Here is a 23,096-nt window from a genome sequence, read left to right as displayed (position 1 = left end):
ATCAATCAATCCTCCTTATACCAAATAATATAATGCGAGAATTGGTTTGAATCGAATCGAGTTGTTATTATTGCACTCTCAGGCTTTTATTTTGAAATGCTCCCAGCGCGTGGTTGGAAAATGACATCAGTCAGTGTTTGTGGGCGGTTTATTGGCAGCAGTGAAACATCAGAACCTGGAACATGGCGGCGAGCAACACGTGAAAAGTCCAAAGCTGTGATCGGATAATTCCTCATGGGAGGCCGGGGGGGTCGACTGGAGAGCGCCGCGATGTCGCGGTGGCGCTGGTAACCATGACAACACAAGCTGCTTCCTAAGTAGCGTTTTTTAGCGTGCTGTGATGTAGCCAAACACTTGCTTGGCCGTGATGTCACTTCCTGTTAGAAGAGCAAGGCTTTCTTCTTCAGGTCATTTCGTCTCCATAGAGATAGGCGGTCGAATTCGCCAGCGCTCATCCCGAACAACTGCTCGAACTCGTGCGGCGCCAGATGTCTCTGAGGGCACGCACCACAAGCACGCTTAATATGTGCCACACACACACACACACACACACACACACACACACACACACACACACACACACACACACACACACGTACACACACACTCTTGTATTTGTTACCTTCTTGAGAGAAAAATTAGTTGGAATTTCACAAGAAAACCTTAGAATTTAGGCAGTATTATAATAAAAGTCGTCATTTTACTCCACGCAAGCCAAAATTTTACAAGAAAAACTGAACATTTGTGCAATATTATGATAAAAGTTGGAATTTTACTCAATGACAGTCGCAATTTTGCAAGAAAAGCCTAAACATTTGGCAATTTTATGAAGAGTGTCGTAATTTTACTCGACAAAAGTCTCGATTTTATAAGAAAACTTAAAGATTTTGGCAATATTATAATAACAATCAGAATTTCACTTGGAAAAAGTCATGATTTTACTCAAAAAATGTCACTATTTTACAAGAACCAAAAAAAAATGGCAATATTGTGATAACAGTCAGAATTTTATGTGACAAACGTCACCGTTTTGCATTAAAAATGTATATTTTTACATTAAAAAGTAATAATTTTACATTAAAAAGTAATAATTTTAGGAGAAAATATTGCAATATTACGGAATCAGAAAGAATATGAGAAATTGTTCCCACTTTTATAAGAAAAAAGTCGACACATTGTGAGAAAAAGACTTTTTTTAGTTAAATTTTTGGGAGAATTTTTTTTTGTAATTGGTTTTTAATCTTCATTATTTACTTCAAGTTATTACAGTATGTCTCTATATAAATATTTTTTTATTTTTTTAATTAATTTTGGCCAAAGGGGGCACATTTCAGGTTCTTACACACACTTGTTATTACATATGTTGACTAGAGGGGGAGCACTTTTACACCCTCATGTTGATAGATGTCACCAGCAGGGGTGCTAATGAGACATTGTCTATTAGATGCAATGTTATTGGGACCATGATTTATGTCATCACTTGTTCACACCTCCTCATATGGAAGATACTTTTCCTTCTTCATGTCTCAAGAAGGGTAGAAATACAAGAACACACACACACACACTCTTGTATTTGTTACCTTCTTGAGAGAAAAATTAGTTGGAATTTCACAAGAAAACCTTAGAATTTTGGCAGTGTTATAATAAAAGTCATCATTTTACTCAACGCAAGTCAAAATTTTACAAGAAAAACTGAACATTTGTGCAATATTATGATCAAAGTTGGAATTTTACTCAATGACAGTCGCAATTTTACAAGAAAACCTTAAACCCTTAGGAAATTTTTGAAAAGTGTCGTAATTTTACTCTACAAAAGTCACAATTTTATAAGAAAACTTAAACATTTTGGCAATATTACAATAATAATCGGAATTTTACTTGGCATAATGGTGACAAAAGTCATAATTTTACTCAAAAAACGTCACAATTTTACAAGAAAACTTAAACATTTTGGCAATATTATAACAATAATCGGAATTTTACTTGGCAAAATGATGACAAAAGTCATAATTTTACTCAAAAAAATGTCACTATTTTACAAAAACAAAACAAAAATTGGCAATATTGTGATAAAAGTCAGAATTTTATGTGACAAACGTCACCGTTTTGCATTAAAAAGTAATAATTTTCCATTAAAAAAGTAATAATTTTCCATTAAAAAAATAATAATTTTACATTAAAAAGTAATAATTTTAGGAGAAAATATTGCAATATTACGGAAGCAGAAAGAATATGAGAAATTGTTCCCAATTTTATAAGAAAAAAGTTGACACATTGTGAGAAAGAGACTGCTTTTAGTCCATTTATTTTGGGGGGAATTTTTTGTTTGTAATTGGTTTTAATCTTCATTATTTACTTCAAGTTATTACAGTATGTCTCTATATACATTTTTAATTTATTTTTTGTATTCATTTTGGCCAAAGGGGGCACATTTCAATTTCTTACACACACTTGTTATTACATATGTTGACCAGAGGGGGAGCACTTTTACACCCTCATGTTGATAGATGTCACCAGCAGGGGTGCAAATGAGACATTGTCTATTAGATGCAATGTTATTGGGACCATGATTTATGTCATCACTTGTTCACACCTCCTCATATGGAAGCTACTTTTCCTTCTTCATGTCTCAAGAAGGGTAGAAATACAAGAACACACACACACTCTTGTATTTGTTACCTTCTTGAGAGAAAAATTAGTTGGAATTTCACAAGAAAACCTTAGAATTTAGGCAGTATTATAATAAAAGTCGTCATTTTACTCAACGCAAGTCAAAATTTTACAAGAAAAACTGAACATTTGTGCAATATTATGATAAAAGTTGGAATTTTACTCAATGACGGTCGCAATTTTACAAGAAAAGCTTAAACCTTTGGCAATTTTTTGAAAAGTGTCGTAATTTTACTCGACAAAAGTCACAATTTTACAAGAAAACTTAAACATTTTGGCAATATTATAACAATAATCGGAATTTTACTTGGCAAAATGATGACAAAAGTCATCATTTTACTCAAAAAAATGTCACTATTTTACAAGAACAACACAAAAAATTGGCAATATTGTTATAACAGTCAGAATTTTATGTGACAAACGTCACCGTTTTGCATTAAAAAGTAATCATTTTACATTCAAAAAGTAATAATATTACATAATAATTTTAGGAGAAAATATTGCAATATTACGGAAGCAAAAGAATATGAGAAATTGTTCCCACTTTTATAAGGAAAAAAGTTGACACATTGTGAGAAAGAGACTGCTTTTAGTTCATTTATTTTTGGGGGAATTTTTTGTTTGTAATTGGTTTTTAATCTTCATTATTTACTTCAAGTTATTACAGTATGTCTCTATATACATATTTGTTTAATTTTTTGTATTCGTTTTGCCCAAAGAGGGCAAATTTCAATTTCTTACACACACTTGTTATTACATATGTTGACCAGAGGGGGAGCACTTTTACACCCTCATTTAGATAGATGTCACCAGCAGGGGTGCAAATGAGACATTGTCTATTAGATGCAATGTTATCGGGACCATGATTTATGTCATCACTTGTTCACTTCCTCATATGGAAGATACTTTTCCTTCTTCATGTCTCAAGAAGGGTAGAAATACAAGAACACACACACACACACACACACTCTTGTATTTGTTACCTTCTTGAGAGAAAAATTAGTTGGAATTTCACAAGAAAACCTTAGAATTTTGGCAGTGTTATAATAAAAGTAATCATTTTACTCAACGCAAGTCAAAATTTTACAAGAAAAACTGAACATTTGTGCAATATTATGATAAAAGTTGGAATTTTACTGAATGGCAGTCGCAATTTTACAAAAAAAGCTTAAACCTTTGGCAATTTTATGAAAAGTGTCGTCATTTTACTCGACAAAAGTCTCGATTTTATAAGAAAACTTAAAGATTTTGGCAATATTATAATAACAATGAGAATTTCACTTGGCAAAAGTCATAATTTTACTCAAAAAAATGTCACTATTTTACAAGAACAACACAAAAAATTGGCAATATTGTGATAACAGTCAGAATTTTATGTGACAAACGTCACCGTTTTGTATTAAAAAGTAATAATTTTACATTCAAAAAGTAATAATTTTACATAAAAATTTTAGGAGAAAATATTGCAATATTACGGAAGCAGAAAGATATGAGAAATTGTTCCCACTTTTATGAGAAAAAAGTTGACACATTGTGAGAAAAAGACTGCTTTTAGTTCATTTATTTTTGGGGGAATTTTTTGTTTGTATTTGGTTTTTAATCTTCATTATTTACTTCAAGTTACTACAGTATGTCTCTATATACATATTTGTTTAATTTTTTGTATTCCTTTTGCCCAAAGGGGCAAATTTCAATTTCTTACACACACTTGTTATTACATATGTTGACCAGAGGGGGAGCACTTCAGATTTTTACACACACTTGTTATTACATATGTTGACCAGAGGGGGAGCACTTTTACACCCTGATGTTGATAGATGTCACCAGCAGGGGTGCAAATGAGACATTGTCTATTAGATGCAATGTTATTGGGACCATGATTTATGTCATCAGTTGTTCACACCTCCTCATATGGAAGCTTCTTTTCCTTCTTCATGTCTCAAGAAGGGTAGAAATACAAGAACACACACACACACTCTTGTATTTGTTACCTTCTTGAGAGAAAAATTAGTTGGAATTTCACAAGAAAACCTTAGAATTTTGGCAGTGTTATAATAAAAGTCGTCATTTTACTCAACGCAAGTCAAAATTTTACAAGAAAAACTGAACATTTGTGCAATATTATGATAAAAGTTGGAATTTTACTGAATGACGGTCGCAATTTTACAAAAAAAGCTTAAACCTTTGGCAATTTTATGAAAAGTGTCGTCATTTTACTCGACAAAAGTCTCGATTTTATAAGAAAACTTAAAGATTTTGGCAATATTATAATAACAATCAGAATTTCACTTGGCAAAAGTCATAATTTTACTCAAAAAAATGTCACTATTTTACAAGAACAACACAAAAAATTGGCAATATTGTGATAACAGTCAGAATTTTATGTGACAAACGTCACCGTTTTGCATTAAAAAGTAATAATTCTACATTCAAAAAGTAATAATTTTACATAAAAATTTTAGGAGAAAATATTGCAATATTACGGAAGCAGAAAGAATATGAGAAATTGTTCCCACTTTTATGAGAAAAAAGTTGACACATTGTGAGAAAAAGACTGCTTTTAGTTCATTTATTTTTGGGGGAATTTTTTGTTTGTATTTGGTTTTTAATCTTCATTATTTACTTCAAGTTATTACAGTATGTCTCTATATACATATTTGTTTAATTTTTTGTATTCCTTTTGCCCAAAGGGGTCAAATTTCAATTTCTTACACACACTTGTTATTACATATGTTGACCAGAGGGGGAGCACTTTTACACCCTGATGTTGATAGATGTCACCAGCAGGGGTGCAAATGAGACATTGTCTATTAGATGCAATGTTATTGGGACCATGATTTATGTCATCACTTGTTCACAACCTCCTCATATGGAAGATACTTTTCCTTCTTCATGTCTCAAGAAGGGTAGAAATACAAGAACACACACACACACACTCTTGTATTTGGTTACCTTCTTGAGAGAAAAATGTGTTGGAATTTCACAAGAAAACCTTAGAAATTAGGCAGTGTTATAATAAAAGTCGTCATTTTCCTCAACGCAAGTCAAAATTTTGCAAGAAAAACTGAACATTTGTGCAATATTATGATAAAAGTTGGAATTTTACTCAATGACAGTCGCAATTTTACAAAAAAAGCTTAAACCTTTGGCAATTTTATGAAAAGTGTCGTCATTTTACTCGAAAAAAGTCACAATTTTATAAGAAAACTTAAACATTTTGGCAATATTATAACAATAATCGGAATTTTTACTTGGCAAAATGATGACAAAAGTCATCATTTTACTCAAAAAAATGTCACTATTTTACAAGAACAACACAAAAAAATTGGCAATATTGTGATAAAAGTCAGAATTTTATGTAACAAACATCACCGTTTTGCATTAAAAAGTAATAATTTTCCATTAAAAAAGTAATAATTTTACATTAAAAAAGTAATAATTTTACATTAAAAGTAATAATTTTAGGAGAAAATACTGCAATATTACGGAAGCAGAAAGAATATGAGAAATTGTTCCCAATTTTATAAGAAAAAAGTTGACACATTGTGAGAAAAAGACTGCTTTTAGTTCATTTATTTTTGGGGGAATTTTTTGTTTGTAATTGGTTTTTAATCTTCATTATTTACTTCAAGTTACTACAGTATGTCTCTATATACATATTTGTTTAATTTTTTGTATTCCTTTTGCCCAAAGGGGGCACATTTCAATTTCTTACACACACTTGTTATTACATATGTTGACCAGAGGGGGAGCACTTTTACACCCTCATGTTGATAGATGTCACCAGCAGGGGTGCAAATGAGACATTGTCTATTAGATGCAATGTTATTGGGACCATGATTAATGTCATCACTTGTTCACACCTCCTCATATGGAAGATACTTTTCCTTCTTCATGTCTCAAGAAGGGTAGAAATACACACACACACACACACACACACACACACACACACACACACACACACACACACACACACACACACACACACACACACACACACACACGTCATTGTTGTCCCGCCTCACCTCTAGACGAGTGCGGTCCACTCCGGAGGAAGCTTGCATCGCCCCCTGTGGGTGACTATCAGCGCCTCGTAGGGATACACCTGCAGGGAAAGGCGCACAGGGGTAAGTGGACCCAACATGGCGGCACGGCGCGTCTCACCTTCTGCTCCAAGATGCTCGGCAACGAGTTCCCTCGATCCATGCGCTCCCTTTGGGCCTCACCATTCTGAACACAAACACACGTTCTTGTATTTGTTACCTTCTTGAGACCTGAGAAAAATGCCTCCCTCTTTAGGACCAGCCTTTCTACATATATAAACATGTGTATTTACCACATTAATAATATATACATACCATGCAAATATAAAGAAGGTAAGCTTTTAGTCATTTTTTGGTTTGGTTTTGTTTGTTTGTAATTGTGTGAATGCTCCAATTCTTCTTCTTCTTCTCCAGGTTTTGGCGCGCTCTACCTTCCACATTTTTCACCCGATTCAAAGCATTCCAACTTCAAACTGTTCAGCCAATTCGGGAATTGCGGGCTGTCCCTTGACTAATTCCAAAAATTCCCAGATTTCCCAGAATTCCAGGTTTTACTGGGACATTTTTCCCATTGAAAATGAATCAGCCATTTTTCAAACTTCCACCGTTTCCACATTTTTCAACTGATTCAAACCGTTCCACCATCCTGGAAATTCAAACTACGCTTTTTCCAAGTTCCAAAACATTCCACGATTTCTCAGAATTCCCACCCTTTTTTCTGGCGACTACTCCTTCCCCATCTTTCAACCCATTTCAACCGTTCCATCATCAAAACATTCCTCTTAATCAGGACAAAAAACAAAGTTGTTTTTTTAACTGGAAAAATTCCACGGTTTTCCCGAAATTCCAGGAAATACAATTTCTGAAGTCAACATGTTACTACTTCAACATTTCTCGACCGATTTTAAAAATTCCAAATTCCAACACCAACCATTTCAACTCAGTCAGAACATTCCAGGGTTTTTTTACCATTTTCACAAAAAAAATCCGCTTTTCCTGAAATTCCCAAATTTTTGGGAAATTCCCATTGAAATCAATGGGACTTTCTTCAAAGTTCCACAACTTCCACATTTTTTATCTGATTAAAACTGTTCCCACTTCAAAATATTCAAACTTTTTGGCGAATTATGTGCTCTACTTCAACAATTCTAAAAAAAAATTCAGGATTTCCCAGAATTTCTGGTTTTCTAAAGCCCTATGTCCACCTTTTTTTCTGGCGACTACTCCTTCCCCATCTTTCAACCCACTTCAACCGTTCCATCATCAAAACATTCCTCTTAATCAGGACAAAAAACAAAGTTGTTTTTTGAACTGGAAAAATTCCCGGTTTTCCCGAAATTCCCGGAAATACCATTTCTCAGGTCAACATGTTACTACTTCAACATTTCTCGCCCGATTTTAAAAATTCCACCACCAAACATTTCAACTCATTCAGACCAGTCAAGTTTTTTACAAAAAAAAACAGCTTTTCCTGAAATTCCCAAATTTTTGGGAAATTCCCATTGAAATCAATGGGACATTTTTCAAAGTTCCACAACTTCCACATTTTGTATCTGATTAAAACTGTTCCCACTTCAAAATATTCAGCCTTTTTGGCAAATTATGTGCTTTAATTCAACAATTCTAAAAAAAATTCCAGGATTTCCCAGAATTTCTGGTTTTCTAAAGCCCTATGTCCACCTTTTTTTCTGGCGACTACTCCTTCCCCATCTTTCAACCCAATTCAACCGTTCCATCATCAAAACATTCCTCTTAATCAGGACAAAAAACAAAGTTGTTTTTTGAACTGGAAAAATTCCACGGTTTTCCCGAAATTCCAGGAAATACCATTTCTCAAGTCAACATGTTACTACTTCAACATTTCTTGACCGATTTTAAAAATTCCAACACCAACCATTTCAACTCAGTCAGAATATTCCAGTTTTTTTTACCATTTTCACAAACAAAATCCGCTTTTCCTGAAATTCCCACATTTTTTGGAAATTCCCATTGAAATCAATGGTACATTCTTCAAAGTTCCACAACTTCCACATTTTTTATCTGATTAAAACTGTTCCCACTTCAAAATATTCAAACTTTTTGGCGAATTATGTGCTTTACTACAACAATTCTAAAAAAAATTCCAGGATTTCCCAGAATTTCTGGTTTTCTAAAGCCCTATTTCCACCCTTTTTTCTGGCGACTACTCCTTCCACATCTTTCAACCCACTTCAACCGTTCCATCATCAAAACATTCCTCTTAATCAGGACAAAAAACTAAGTTGTTTTTTGAACTGGAAAAATTCCACGGTTTTCCCAAAACTCCAGGAAATACCATTTCTCAAGTCAACATGTTACTACTTCAACATTTCTCGACCGGTTTGAAAAATTCCAACACCAACCATTTCAACCCAGTCAGACCATTCAAGTTTTTTACCATTTAAAAATAAAAAATCCGCTTTTCCTGAAATTCCCAAAATTTTGGGGAAATTCCCATTGAAATCAATGGGACATTCTTCAAAGTTCCACAACTTCCACATTTTTCATCTGATTCAAACTGTTCCCACTTCAAAATATTCAAACTTTTTGGCGAATTATGTGCTCTAACTTCAGCAATTCTCAAAAAAATTCCAGGATTTCAGTTCAACTCCAGCATTGGAGCATTCGCACGCAATTCCTTCAAGAATTGCCTCATCTAGTTGTTTTTTAATCTTCATTATTTACTTCAAGTTATTACAGTATGTCTCTATATACATATTTATTTTATTTTTTGTATTCATTTTGGCCAAAAGGGGGCGCATTTCAATTACTTACACACACTTGTTATTACATATGTTGACCAGAGGGGGAGCACTTTTAAAAGCGACACACACTCAATGTGACAAATCCCTCCTTTTTGGGACCACCCTCAGTGCAAATGAGACATTCTCTATTAGATGCAATGTTACATTAATAATATATACACACTATGCAAATATAAAAAGGTAAGCTTTTAGTTATTTTTTCAATTTTTTTTTTGTAATTGGTTTTTAATCTTCATTATTTACTTCAAGTTATTACAGTATGTCTCTATATACATATTTTATAAATTTTGGCCAAAGGGGGCGCATTTCAATTTTTTACACACACTTGTTATTACATATGTTGACCAGAGGGGGAGCACTTTTAAAAGCGACACACAGTCAATTTGACAAATCCCTCCTTTTTGGGACCACCCTCATTTTGACCAGCAGGGGTGCAAATGAGACATTGTCTATTAGACGCAATGTTATTGGGACCATGATTTATGTCATCACTTGTTCACACCTCCTCATATGGAAGATACTTTTCCTTCTTCATGTCTCAAGAAGGGTAGAAATACAAGAACATTAAATTTGTGCACAACGTGTTCTTTGCGTCGGCCGTCACGTTTATCCCGAAGTAAACCGCGCCTCTCGAACGCAGGCTCCGCCTCCCGTTGCCGCGCTCACCTGAGCCGCTGTGGAGACACAAAGAAGACAAGCGTCAGTCAAGTTGACGGGCGGCGTCGGACAGGAAGTCGCCTAAGAGCCCTCCCACCTGTACGCGCGGCAGCGTCCGCGGGGAAGTCGGCCGACTGCATCTGAAGGAACAACGCGCTCGTCACCATGTCGTCCTGAACGGACAGGAAGTGGCCGACAAGAAACAGGAAGTACTCACTCTGGTCAGCCCCGAGCCCGAACGGGACGGTGACTTGGAAGCGCTCGCCGCCAGACCTGCGGACAGGAAACACACGTGGCGTGAATCGGGCTCCACGAGGGTGCCGGCGGGTGCACTTGAGTCTCACTGGTGTGCATGTGACCTCTGTCAGGCAGAGACTGGGTCTTCCTGCGGAAAGTAGACGCTTTCTCCTTCTCTTCCTTCAGGATCAGACGTCCCAGGTTGGACTTGATCTGGACAACACAAACATTGAAGTAATGTCTACTCCTACTTATACTTCCTCAAGTACTACTTCTTCATACCGACAGCCATCAGACTGTATAATGCATGTGTTCCTTTTGACTGTACATGTACTGTAAATGTATAATGTATTTATGTTAGTCACATGTGAATAATGCTGTATAATAGACTGTATTTATGTTATTCACATGTGAATAATGCTGTATAATAGACTGTATTTATATTATTCACATGTGAATAATGTTGTATAATAGACTGTATTTATGTTATTCACATGTGAATAATGCTGTATAATAGACTGTATTTATGTTATTCACATGTGAATAATGCTGTATAATAGACTGTATTTATGTTATTCACATGTGAATAATGCTATATAATAGACTGTATTTATATTATTCACATGTGAATAATGCTGTATAATAGACTGTATTTATGTTATTCACATGTGAATAATGCTGTATAATAGACTGTATTTATATTATTCACATGTGAATAATGTTGTATAATAGACTGTATTTATGTTATTCACATGTGAATAATGCTGTATAATAGACTGTATTTATATTATTCACATGTGAATAATGCTGTATAATAGACTGTATTTATGTTATTCACATGTGAATAATGCTGTATAATAGACTGTATTTATGTTATTCACATGTGAATAATGCTGTATAATAGACTGTATTTATGTTATTCACATGTGAATAATGTTGTATAATAGACTGTATTTATGTTATTCACATGTGAATAATGCTGTATAATAGACTGTATTTATGTTATTCACATGTGAATAATGCTGTATAATAGACTGTATTTATATTATTCACATGTGAATAATGCTGTATAATAGACTGTATTTATGTTATTCACATGTGAATAATGCTGTATAATAGACTGTATTTATATTATTCACATGTGAATAATGCTGTATAATAGACTGTATTTATGTTATTCACATGTGAATAATGCTGTATAATAGACTGTATTTATGTTATTCACATGTGAATAATGCTGTATAATAGACTGTATTTATGTTATTCACATGTGAATAATGCTGTATAATAGACTGTATTTATGTTATTCACATGTGAATAATGCTGTATAATAGACTGTATTTATATTATTCACATGTGAATAATGCTGTATAATAGACTGTATTTATGTTATTCACATGTGAATAATGCTGTATAATAGACTGTATTTATATTATTCACATGTGAATAATGCTGTATAATAGACTGTATTTGAAAACCACTCACACAGACAGTCAAAGATTCGAAGAGAGAGAGATACCATCAGACATGCCACCAATACCTCAACCAGAACACCAACTGGACGACAGTCCCCCAAGGTGGAGCGAGGTTGAGGAAGCAATGAGGAAATCAAGGGCAGCTTCAGCTCCAGGACCAAATGGAGTTCCATATCAGCTGTACAAAAATTCCCCAAATGTCTTACGCTTTCTGTGGAGGCAGATGAAGGTGATGTGGACGAAGCAAACCATCCCAAAAGTGTGGCGCAGAGCTGGGGGAGTGTTAATCCCAAAGGACAAAGATGCCTCAAACATCGATCAATTCCGGCAGATCAACCTGGTAAACGTTGAAGGGAAGGTCTTCTTTAGCATCGTTGCTAAAAGGATGACAACGTACCTGAAGCAAAACAGCTTGATTGATACATCCGTGCAGAAAGCTGGAATACCTGGTTTCTCAGGCTGCTTGGAGCATACAAGCATGATATGGCACCAAATCCAATCTGCCAAGAGGGAAGGAAGAGACCTGCACGTCTTATTCCTAGACCTAGCCAATGCTTTTGGATCCGTCCCTCATTCTCTCATCTGGACAGCCTTCAACTTCTTCCACATCCCAAATACCATCACAAACCTCGTGAAAAACTACTTCCGTGATCTGCAATTCTGTGTCAAAACAACAGAATACACAACATCATGGCAATCTCTGGAGGTGGGAATAATGGCTGGATGTACCATCTCCCCTCTAGCCTTCACCATGGCAATGGAAGTGATAATTCGAGCTTCCAAATGGGTTGTGGGTGGAGAACGTCTGAAAGGGGGACAGCGTCTACCTCCCATCCGTGCCTACATGGACGACATGACCACCTTGACCTCAACCATTGCATGCACTAAACATCTGCTGGGAAAGCTTCATGCCAACATTTCATGGGCACGGATGAAGTTTAAACCCAGCAAGTCCAGGAGCATATCTATCGTCAAGGGGAAACTCACGGACCAGAGGTTCTACATCGAGGATACTCCCATTCCGTTGGTGTCAGAGCTGCCAGTCAAGAGTCTAGGGCGATTGTACAACGCAAGTCTCAAAGACTCGGACCAGAGCAATCAGCTGAGGGAAGAAACCATCAAAGGCCTTGCCCGCATTGACAAGACCTTACTTCCTGGCAAGTTGAAACTGTGGTGCCTACAGTTTGGATTGCTCCCCCGTTTGATGTGGCCACTAACGGTCTATGAGATCCCCATGTCCAAAGTCGAGAAGCTGGAGAGAACAGTCAGTGCATACATCAAGAAGTGGCTTGGCCTTCCACGGTGCCTCAGTAACATCGGCCTATATGGTCATGGTGCCCTGGAACTGCCCATCTTTAGCCTCACGGAGGAGTTTAAATGCACCAAGGTGAGGCTGAGCATGACACTGACTGAGTCTCAAGATGAGGTGATCCGAGCGGTTGCTCCCAGACTGACAACCGGGAGGAAATGGATCCCATCTGAGGCCGTACAACAAGCCAAATCTGCTCTCAGGCATGGAGACATAGTGGGACAAGTGCAGCACGGAAGAGGTGGGTTTGGACTTGGGGCTAGTCGACCCACATGGCACAAAGCAACATCAGCCCAGAGGAGAAAGCTGGTGGTTGATCAGGTTCGACAACAAGAGGAGGCAGACAGATGTGCAACAGCAGTGGCACAGTCCAAACAGGGACAGTGGACTAGCTGGGAAAACCTGGAGCATCGTAAGCTCACATGGAAGGATCTTTGGGAAATGGAAGGGAGCCAAATCAGCTTCATCATCAGAGCCACCTACGATGTTCTTCCCACACCCAAGAACTTAAACCAATGGTTTGGAGAAGATCCTTCTTGTGCACTCTGTCAAACCCCTGCAACACTCCGTCACATCCTCACTGGCTGCAAAATCAGTTTGTCTCAAGGCCGCTACACCTGGAGGCACAACCAGGTCTTGAGACAGCTGGCGATCACCCTGGAGGAAAAGAGAAATAACAACAAGGCCCTCCCTCCCCCAATCCCTAGTCACTCAATCACCACTCAGTTTGTAAGAGCAGGACAACTCCCACCAAAACCATCTGCAAGAGTGGAGGCAACCCTTCTGGACTCTGCCCGGGACTGGAAAATGCAGGTTGACTTGGACCACAAACTCATCTTCCCGCCTGAAATCATTACAACCAGCTTCAGGCCGGACCTGGTCTTGTGGTCAACCTCCCAGAAGACTGTGTTCATTGTTGAACTAACTGTACCATGGGAAGCAGCAGTTGGTGAAGCATATGAGCGCAAACAACTGAGGTATGCGGACATAGCAGCCGAGGCAGAGCAGCGCGGCTGGCGTGCCCGAGTGCTTCCAGTTGAAGTCGGGTGCAGAGGCTTCGTTGCTACGTCCACAACCAAGCTCCTCAAAGGAATGGGATTGAGAGGTCAGGCCTTCCGGCGGGCTGTCAAATCGCTGTCGGATGCTGCTGAACAAAGTAGCAGATGGATATGGTTCAAGAGAAAGGACCCAAACTGGGCTGCTAAATGACATCTAGGGGTAAAGGCAGAGGGGGGCACACCTGGGACGCCAGATGTCGCCGTTGAGCCCTCCGGAGGTGTCGTGGGCCTATCAACGAAACACCAGTGAAGGAGGGTGCCCACCTGAAGACCCCAGTGAAGCTTTTTCCCCTAACCCCCCACACCCCACTCAACACTAACTGCTGATTAATCTGAGGGATTGTACTATCTAGTCCTATGAGCTCAACTGATAAACTGGAGAAATCCAGTGACTGCTGTGAAAGGGCAGCTGACAACTAGGGAAAGACCTTGTGACAGCTTGGAAAGACAGCTGACAGGAGGGAAAGACCCCGACGGGGCTGTCATGGACTAGCTATCCATGATGGCAGGCTCTGTCGCTTAATAAGTAGACAAAGGCCACCCCTCATTGCTACGACACGCCCAAAGAGAAAAATACCCCTAGAGTCTGCGAGAGCGGGGGCGGAAGAAGACTCATCGGCTGAACACCCGGCAAATGACCCTGGATTGAACACGACGACGAAACAGATAATCAGCACAGAACAAGTAACATCAGCTGAAGGACAAGAGCGCCAAGTATGCAGCTGTGGCTGGTCCAAAATAACATCCATCAGAGGCCTTAAAATACATCAAGGGCGGATGAAGTGCTTGAAGAAAACGAAGCCTGGACCTCGCATTGATCTCTATCTTTTGAGAGAAAGGTCAAGTCAGGCGAGTGAAGCTCAGCGGCAGGATTTAACCCACAGTCCACCGAGCATCAATACCCCAGAGGCTGAAAGTAATTCAAGCACTACATCAGAGATTGTGGAACCAAGCCACTTGCAACCTGCTTTGGAGAAGAACATGCAAGGCCACAGACCTCATGTGAAGTGGCCAAAGTCCAGCAGCAAGAAAGAGTGGGGAATAATCGATGCAGACCTGATCAAGATCCTGGACGGAATCAAAGGAACGGTGGAGAAGAAACTAGAGAAGATGGGAGATCTGATCTACTCCTATGGAGCAGAAAGATTCGGAACACGCATGACAGGGAAAAAGGACATGCCATCAACAACCCCTCCAAAGTCCAGAAGGCAAAAGGAAATCGAACGACTGGTCAAAGAGAGAAGGTTTTTGAGGAAGGAATGGAAGAGAGCCTCACTGGAGGAAAGAGTGGGCATTGACCTCCTGCAAACAGACCTGAAGGGACACCTGGGAAGATTGCGGAGAGCTGAAAACCTCAGGACTCGACGCAAGAGGAAGGAAAGGGCGAGAACATCCTTCTACAAGGACCCTTTCAGATTTGTGAAAGGCCTCTTCACAAAGGAAAAGAGTGGATCACTTAAGGTGCCAAAGAGGGAACTGGAAGACCACCTGAAAACCACTCACACAGACAGTCAAAGATTCGAAGAGAGAGAGATACCATCAGACATGCCACCAATACCTCAACCAGAACACCAACTGGACGACAGTCCCCCAAGGTGGAGCGAGGTTGAGGAAGCAATGAGGAAATCAAGGGCAGCTTCAGCTCCAGGACCAAATGGAGTTCCATATCAGCTGTACAAAAATTCCCCAAATGTCTTACGCTTTCTGTGGAGGCAGATGAAGGTGATGTGGACGAAGCAAACCATCCCAAAAGTGTGGCGCAGAGCTGGGGGAGTGTTAATCCCAAAGGAAAAAGATGCCTCAAACATCGATCAATTCCGGCAGATCAACCTGGTAAACGTTGAAGGGAAGGTCTTCTTTAGCATCGTTGCTAAAAGGATGACAACGTACCTGAAGCAAAACAGCTTGATTGATACATCCGTGCAGAAAGCTGGAATACCTGGTTTCTCAGGCTGCTTGGAGCATACAAGCATGATATGGCACCAAATCCAATCTGCCAAGAGGGAAGGAAGAGACCTGCACGTCTTATTCCTAGACCTAGCCAATGCTTTTGGATCCGTCCCTCATTCTCTCATCTGGACAGCCTTCAACTTCTTCCACATCCCAAATACCATCACAAACCTCGTGAAAAACTACTTCCGTGATCTGCAATTCTGTGTCAAAACAACAGAATACACAACATCATGGCAATCTCTGGAGGTGGGAATAATGGCTGGATGTACCATCTCCCCTCTAGCCTTCACCATGGCAATGGAAGTGATAATTCGAGCTTCCAAATGGGTTGTGGGTGGAGAACGTCTGAAAGGGGGACAGCGTCTACCTCCCATCCGTGCCTACATGGACGACATGACCACCTTGACCTCAACCATTGCATGCACTAAACATCTGCTGGGAAAGCTTCATGCCAACATTTCATGGGCACGGATGAAGTTTAAACCCAGCAAGTCCAGGAGCATATCTATCGTCAAGGGGAAACTCACGGACCAGAGGTTCTACATCGAGGATACTCCCATTCCGTTGGTGTCAGAGCTGCCAGTCAAGAGTCTAGGGCGATTGTACAACGCAAGTCTCAAAGACTCGGACCAGAGCAATCAGCTGAGGGAAGAAACCATCAAAGGCCTTGCCCGCATTGACAAGACCTTACTTCCTGGCAAGTTGAAACTGTGGTGCCTACAGTTTGGATTGCTCCCCCGTTTGATGTGGCCACTAACGGTCTATGAGATCCCCATGTCCAAAGTCGAGAAGCTGGAGAGAACAGTCAGTGCATACATCAAGAAGTGGCTTGGCCTTCCACGGTGCCTCAGTAACATCGGCCTATATGGTCATGGTGCCCTGGAACTGCCCATCTTTAGCCTCACGGAGGAGTTTAAATGCACCAAGGTGAGGCTGAGCATGACACTGACTGAGTCTCAAGATGAGGTGATCCGAGCGGTTGCTCCCAGACTGACAACCGGGAGGAAATGGATCCCATCTGAGGCCGTACAACAAGCCAAATCTGCTCTCAGGCATGGAGACATAGTGGGACAAGTGCAGCACGGAAGAGGTGGGTTTGGACTTGGGGCTAGTCGACCCACATGGCACAAAGCAACATCAGCCCAGAGGAGAAAGCTGGTGGTTGATCAGGTTCGACAACAAGAGGAGGCAGACAGATGTGCAACAGCAGTGGCACAGTCCAAACAGGGACAGTGGACTAGCTGGGAAAACCTGGAGCATCGTAAGCTCACATGGAAGGATCTTTGGGAAATGGAAGGGAGCCAAATCAGCTTCATCATCAGAGCCACCTACGATGTTCTTCCCACACCCAAGAACTTAAACCAATGGTTTGGAGAAGATCCTTCTTGTGCACTCTGTCAAACCCCTGCAACACTCCGTCACATCCTCACTGGCTGCAAAATCAGTTTGTCTCAAGGCCGCTACACCTGGAGGCACAACCAGGTCTTGAGACAGCTGGCGATCACCCTGGAGGAAAAGAGAAATAACAACAAGGCCCTCCCTCCCCCAATCCCTAGTCACTCAATCACCACTCAGTTTGTAAGAGCAGGACAACTCCCACCAAAACCATCTGCAAGAGTGGAGGCAACCCTTCTGGACTCTGCCCGGGACTGGAAAATGCAGGTTGACTTGGACCACAAACTCATCTTCCCGCCTGAAATCATTACAACCAGCTTCAGGCCGGACCTGGTCTTGTGGTCAACCTCCCAGAAGACTGTGTTCATTGTTGAACTAACTGTACCATGGGAAGCAGCAGTTGGTGAAGCATATGAGCGCAAACAACTGAGGTATGCGGACATAGCAGCCGAGGCAGAGCAGCGCGGCTGGCGTGCCCGAGTGCTTCCAGTTGAAGTCGGGTGCAGAGGCTTCGTTGCTACGTCCACAACCAAGCTCCTCAAAGGAATGGGATTGAGAGGTCAGGCCTTCCGGCGGGCTGTCAAATCGCTGTCGGATGCTGCTGAACAAAGTAGCAGATGGATATGGTTCAAGAGAAAGGACCCAAACTGGGCTGCTAAATGACATCTAGGGGTAAAGGCAGAGGGGGGCACACCTGGGACGCCAGATGTCGCCGTTGAGCCCTCCGGAGGTGTCGTGGGCCTATCAACGAAACACCAGTGAAGGAGGGTGCCCACCTGAAGACCCCAGTGAAGCTTTTTCCCCTAACCCCCCACACCCCACTCAACACTAACTGCTGATTAATCTGAGGGATTGTACTATCTAGTCCTATGAGCTCAACTAATGTTATTCACATGTGAATAATGCTGTATACTAGACTGTATTTATATTATTCACATGTGAATAATGCTGTGTAATAGACTGTATTTATGTTATTCACATGTGAATAATGCTGTATACTAGACTGTATTTATATTATTCACATGTGAATAATGCTGTATAATAGACTGTATTTATGTTATTCACATGTGAATAATGCTGTATACTAGACTGTATTTATGTTATTCACATGTGAATAATGCTGTGTAATAGACCGTATTTATGTTATTCACATGTAAAAAATACCTAAGTGTTTATTGTCTATTGTGAGCGGACTGTGGTGCTGAATTTTCCCCAGGGATCAATAAAGTACTTTCTATTCTATTCTATTCTAATGTCTTCAATCAATCAATCAATGTTTATTTATATAGCCCTAAATCACAAGTGTCTCAAAAGGTCTTCTTCTCTCACTCCACTTACTGCCTCTTGTATTACTCTAACATACTTTACTACACCATGGCACACCAATACTATACTATACCACAGTACACAATTTTATACTACACCATAGCATACCTATAGTTCACGTTATATACCAATTATTACTATAGCACACCAGTACTGTACTTAACCTTAGTATACATATACTATATCATTGTATACCAATACTATACCATAGTACAATAATACTATACCTACAATATACAAAGTATACCATGGTACACACATACCATAACATGGTAAACCAATACTATACGATTCCATGGTACACAATACAACACTATACCATCATATACCTATATTATACCATCATTTACGAATACTATACCAGTGCACACCAATACTGCACTATACCATAGCATCATTTACCAATAGTATACCATGGTACACCAATGCTATACTATTATATACTGCAGTATACCGGTACTATACTATAGTTATAGTACAATAATTCCATGCCATGGTACACCAATACTATAACATAGTACACCAGTGTTATAAAATACCCTGTTCCACAATACTGCATTATACCATAGTATATCTATAATATACCATTGTATACCAATATTTTAACCATTGCACACCAATACTGTACTATACCGTAGTATACTTATAGTATATGACATCATTGTACACCAATACTATACTATACAACAGTATACCTATATTACACCACAGTACAATAATTATACATCATTGTATACCAATACTATACCATAGTACAATAATACTACAAAATGTACCATTGTACACAAATGCCATAACATGGTAAACCTATACTATACTATTCAATGGTACACAGTACAATACTATACCATAATATATCCATACTATACCACTGTATAATATTATCTTACCATTGCACACTAATACTGTACTATACCATAGTATACTATACCATAGTATACGTATACCACTATTTACCAATACTATACCATGGTACACCAATGCTATACTATTCTATATGGCAGTATACCTGTACTATACTACAGTCATAGTACAATAATTCCATGCCATGGTACACCAATACCATAACATAGTACACCAATATTATACAATACCTAGATACACAATACTGCGTTACACCAATATTTTAACCATTGCACACAATAATGTACTATACCATAGTATACTTATAGTTTATTATATCATTGTACACCAATACTATACAATAGTATATCAATATTACACCACAGTACAATAATTATACATCATTGTATATCAATACTATACCATAGTACAATAATACTATACTACAACTACAATACACTGTGTAACATTACTTTACCATTGCACACCAATACTGTACTATACCATAGTATACTTATATACCTATACCATAGTATACTATACCATAGTATACTTATATTATACCATCATTTACGAATAGTATACCATGGTACAACAATGCTATACTATTTCATACTGCAGTATACCTGTACTATACTATAGTTATAGTACAATAATTCCATGCCATGGTACACCAATACTATAACATAGTACACCAATATTATACAATACCCAGATACACAATGCTGCGTTATACCATTGTATATCTATAATATACCATTGTATACCCATATTTTAACCATTGCACCACAATACTGTACTATACCATAGTATACTTAAAGTATATTATATCATTTTACACCAATACTATAATACACAATAGTATACCTATATTACACCACAGTACAATAATTATATACCATAGTACACCAATACAATACTATAACATATTATACCTATACTAATACCAATACCATACCATGGTACACCAATATTATGCTTTACCATAGTATACCTATATATACGCGGGCGCCATCTACTGGTACGCCAAATAATCACTTGATTAAATAACCATACAGTGTTACTGTTCAAACTGTGTGTATTGTTACAGTGGCCAAAATTGTGGAATATACTTGTACTTCTGCCTTGTTTTTGATGAATACTTAGGCCTACTACGCTGCTGTGTTTCAATGTCAGTCATTCTGGTGGTACTTGGTGGAAAAAGTACTATTATTATAGTACACAAATACACCCTACCTTCTCTAGTTCCTGTCTATTATTATAGTACACAAATATACTCTACCTTCCCTAGTTCCTGTGCTATTATTATAGTACACAAATATACTCTACCTTCTCTTGTTCCTGTTCTATTATTATAGTACACAAAAATACTCTACATTCTCTAGTTCCTGTGCTATTATTATAGTCCACAAATATACTCTACCTTCTCTAGTTCCTGTTCTATTATTATAGTACACAAAAATACTCTACCTTCTCTAGTTCCTGTTCTATTATTATAGTACACAAATATACTCTACCTTCTCTAGTACCTGTCCTATTATTATAGTACACAAATATACCCTACCTTCTCTAGTTCCTGTTCTATTATTATAGTACACAAATATACTCTACCTTCTCTAGTCCCTGTGCTATTATTATAGTACACAAATATACTCTACCTTCTCTAGTTCCTGTTCTATTATTATAGTACACAAATATACTCTACCTTCTCTAGTTCCTGTCCTATTATTATAGTACACAAAAATACTCCACCTTCTCTAGTTCCTGTGCTATTATTATAGTCCACAAATATACTCTACCTTCTCTAGTTCCTGTGCTATTATTATAGTACACAAATACACTCTACCTTCTCTAGTTCCTGTTCTATTATTATAGTACACAAATATACGCTACCTTCTCTAGTTCCTGTTATATTATTATAGTACACAAATATACACTACCTTCTCTAGTTCCTGTCCTATGATTATAGTACACAAATATACTCTACCTTCTATAGTTCCTGTCCTATTATTATAGTACACAAATATACCCTACCTTCTCTAGTTCCTGTTCTATTATTATAGTACACAAACATACACTACCTTCTCTAGTTCCTGTCCTATTATTATAGTACACAAATATACTCTACCTTCCCTAGTTCCTGTCCTATTATTATAGTACAGAAATACACCCTACCTTCTCTAGTTCCTGTCCTATTATTATAGTACACAAATATACTCTACCTTCTGTAGTTCCTGTTGTATTATTATAGTACACAAATATACTCTACCTTCTCTAGTTCCTGTTCTATTATTATAGCACACAAAAATATGCTACCTTCTCTAGTTCCTGTCCTATTATTATAGTACACAAATATACCCTACCTTCTCTAGTTCCTGTCTATTATTATAGTACACAAATATACTCTACCTTCTCTAGTTCCTGTCCTATTATTATAGTACACAAATATACTCTACCTTCTCTAGTTCCTGTCCTATTATTATAGTACACAAATATACTCTACCTTCTCTATTTCCTGTCCTATTATTATAGTACACAAATATACCCTACCTTCTCTAGTTCCTGTTCTATTATTATAGTACACAAATATACTCTACCTTCTGTAGTTCCTGTTGTATTATTATAGTACACAAATATACTCTACCTTCTCTAGTTCCTGTCCTATTATTATAGTACACAAATATACTCTACCTTCTCTAGTTCCTGTCCTATTATTATAGTACACAAATATACTCTACCTTCTCTAGTTCCTGTCCTATTATTATAGTACACAAACATACACTACCTTCTCTAGTTCCTGTCCTATTATTATAGTCCACAAATATACTCTACCTTCTCTAGTTCCTGTCCTATTATTATAGTACACAAAAATACTCTACCTTCTCTAGTTCCTGTTATATTATTATAGTACACAAATATACACTACCTTCTCTAGTTCCTGTCCTATTATTATAGTACACAAATATACTCTACCTTCTCTAGTCCCTGTTGTATTATTATAGTATACAAATATACTCTACCGTCTCTAGTACCTGTTCTATTATTATAGTACACAAATATACTCTACCTTCTCTAGTTCCTGTCCTATTATTATAGTCCACAAATATACTCTACCTTCTCTAGTTCCTGTGCTATTATTATAGTACACAAATATACTCTACCTTCTGTAGTTCCTGTCCTATTATTATAGTACACAAAAATACTCTACCTTCCCTAGTTCCTGTTATATTATTATAGTACACAAAAATACTCTACCTTCTCTAGTTCCTGTTATATTATTATAGTACACAAATATACACTACCTTCTCTAGTTCCTGTCCTATTATTATAGTACACAAATATACTCT

At 38.2% G+C, this 23,096-nt stretch overlaps 1 protein-coding gene across 1 annotated transcript in view; it reads right to left on the bottom strand.

Moving 5' to 3' along the window:
• Positions 1 to 69: 69 nt before the first annotated feature.
• The window catches only part of dmtn (dematin actin binding protein), a 26,595-nt gene continuing 3,568 nt past the window's right edge, over positions 70 to 23,096 (bottom strand). Inside the window, 7 exon segments of the mRNA XM_062030878.1 lie at positions 70 to 494; positions 6,696 to 6,718; positions 6,721 to 6,775; positions 6,835 to 6,900; positions 10,243 to 10,293; positions 10,371 to 10,426; positions 10,498 to 10,603. Of these exon segments, the coding sequence (XP_061886862.1) occupies positions 381 to 494; positions 6,696 to 6,718; positions 6,721 to 6,775; positions 6,835 to 6,900; positions 10,243 to 10,293; positions 10,371 to 10,426; positions 10,498 to 10,603 (471 nt within the window). The 3' untranslated portion in view covers positions 70 to 380.

This window comes from Entelurus aequoreus, linkage group LG21, assembly GCF_033978785.1.
Source record: "Entelurus aequoreus isolate RoL-2023_Sb linkage group LG21, RoL_Eaeq_v1.1, whole genome shotgun sequence".
Classification (NCBI taxonomy): domain Eukaryota; kingdom Metazoa; phylum Chordata; class Actinopteri; order Syngnathiformes; family Syngnathidae; genus Entelurus; species Entelurus aequoreus.
Note: the sequence above shows the minus strand (reverse complement) of the source record. Positions and strands in the feature narration are given on the sequence as shown.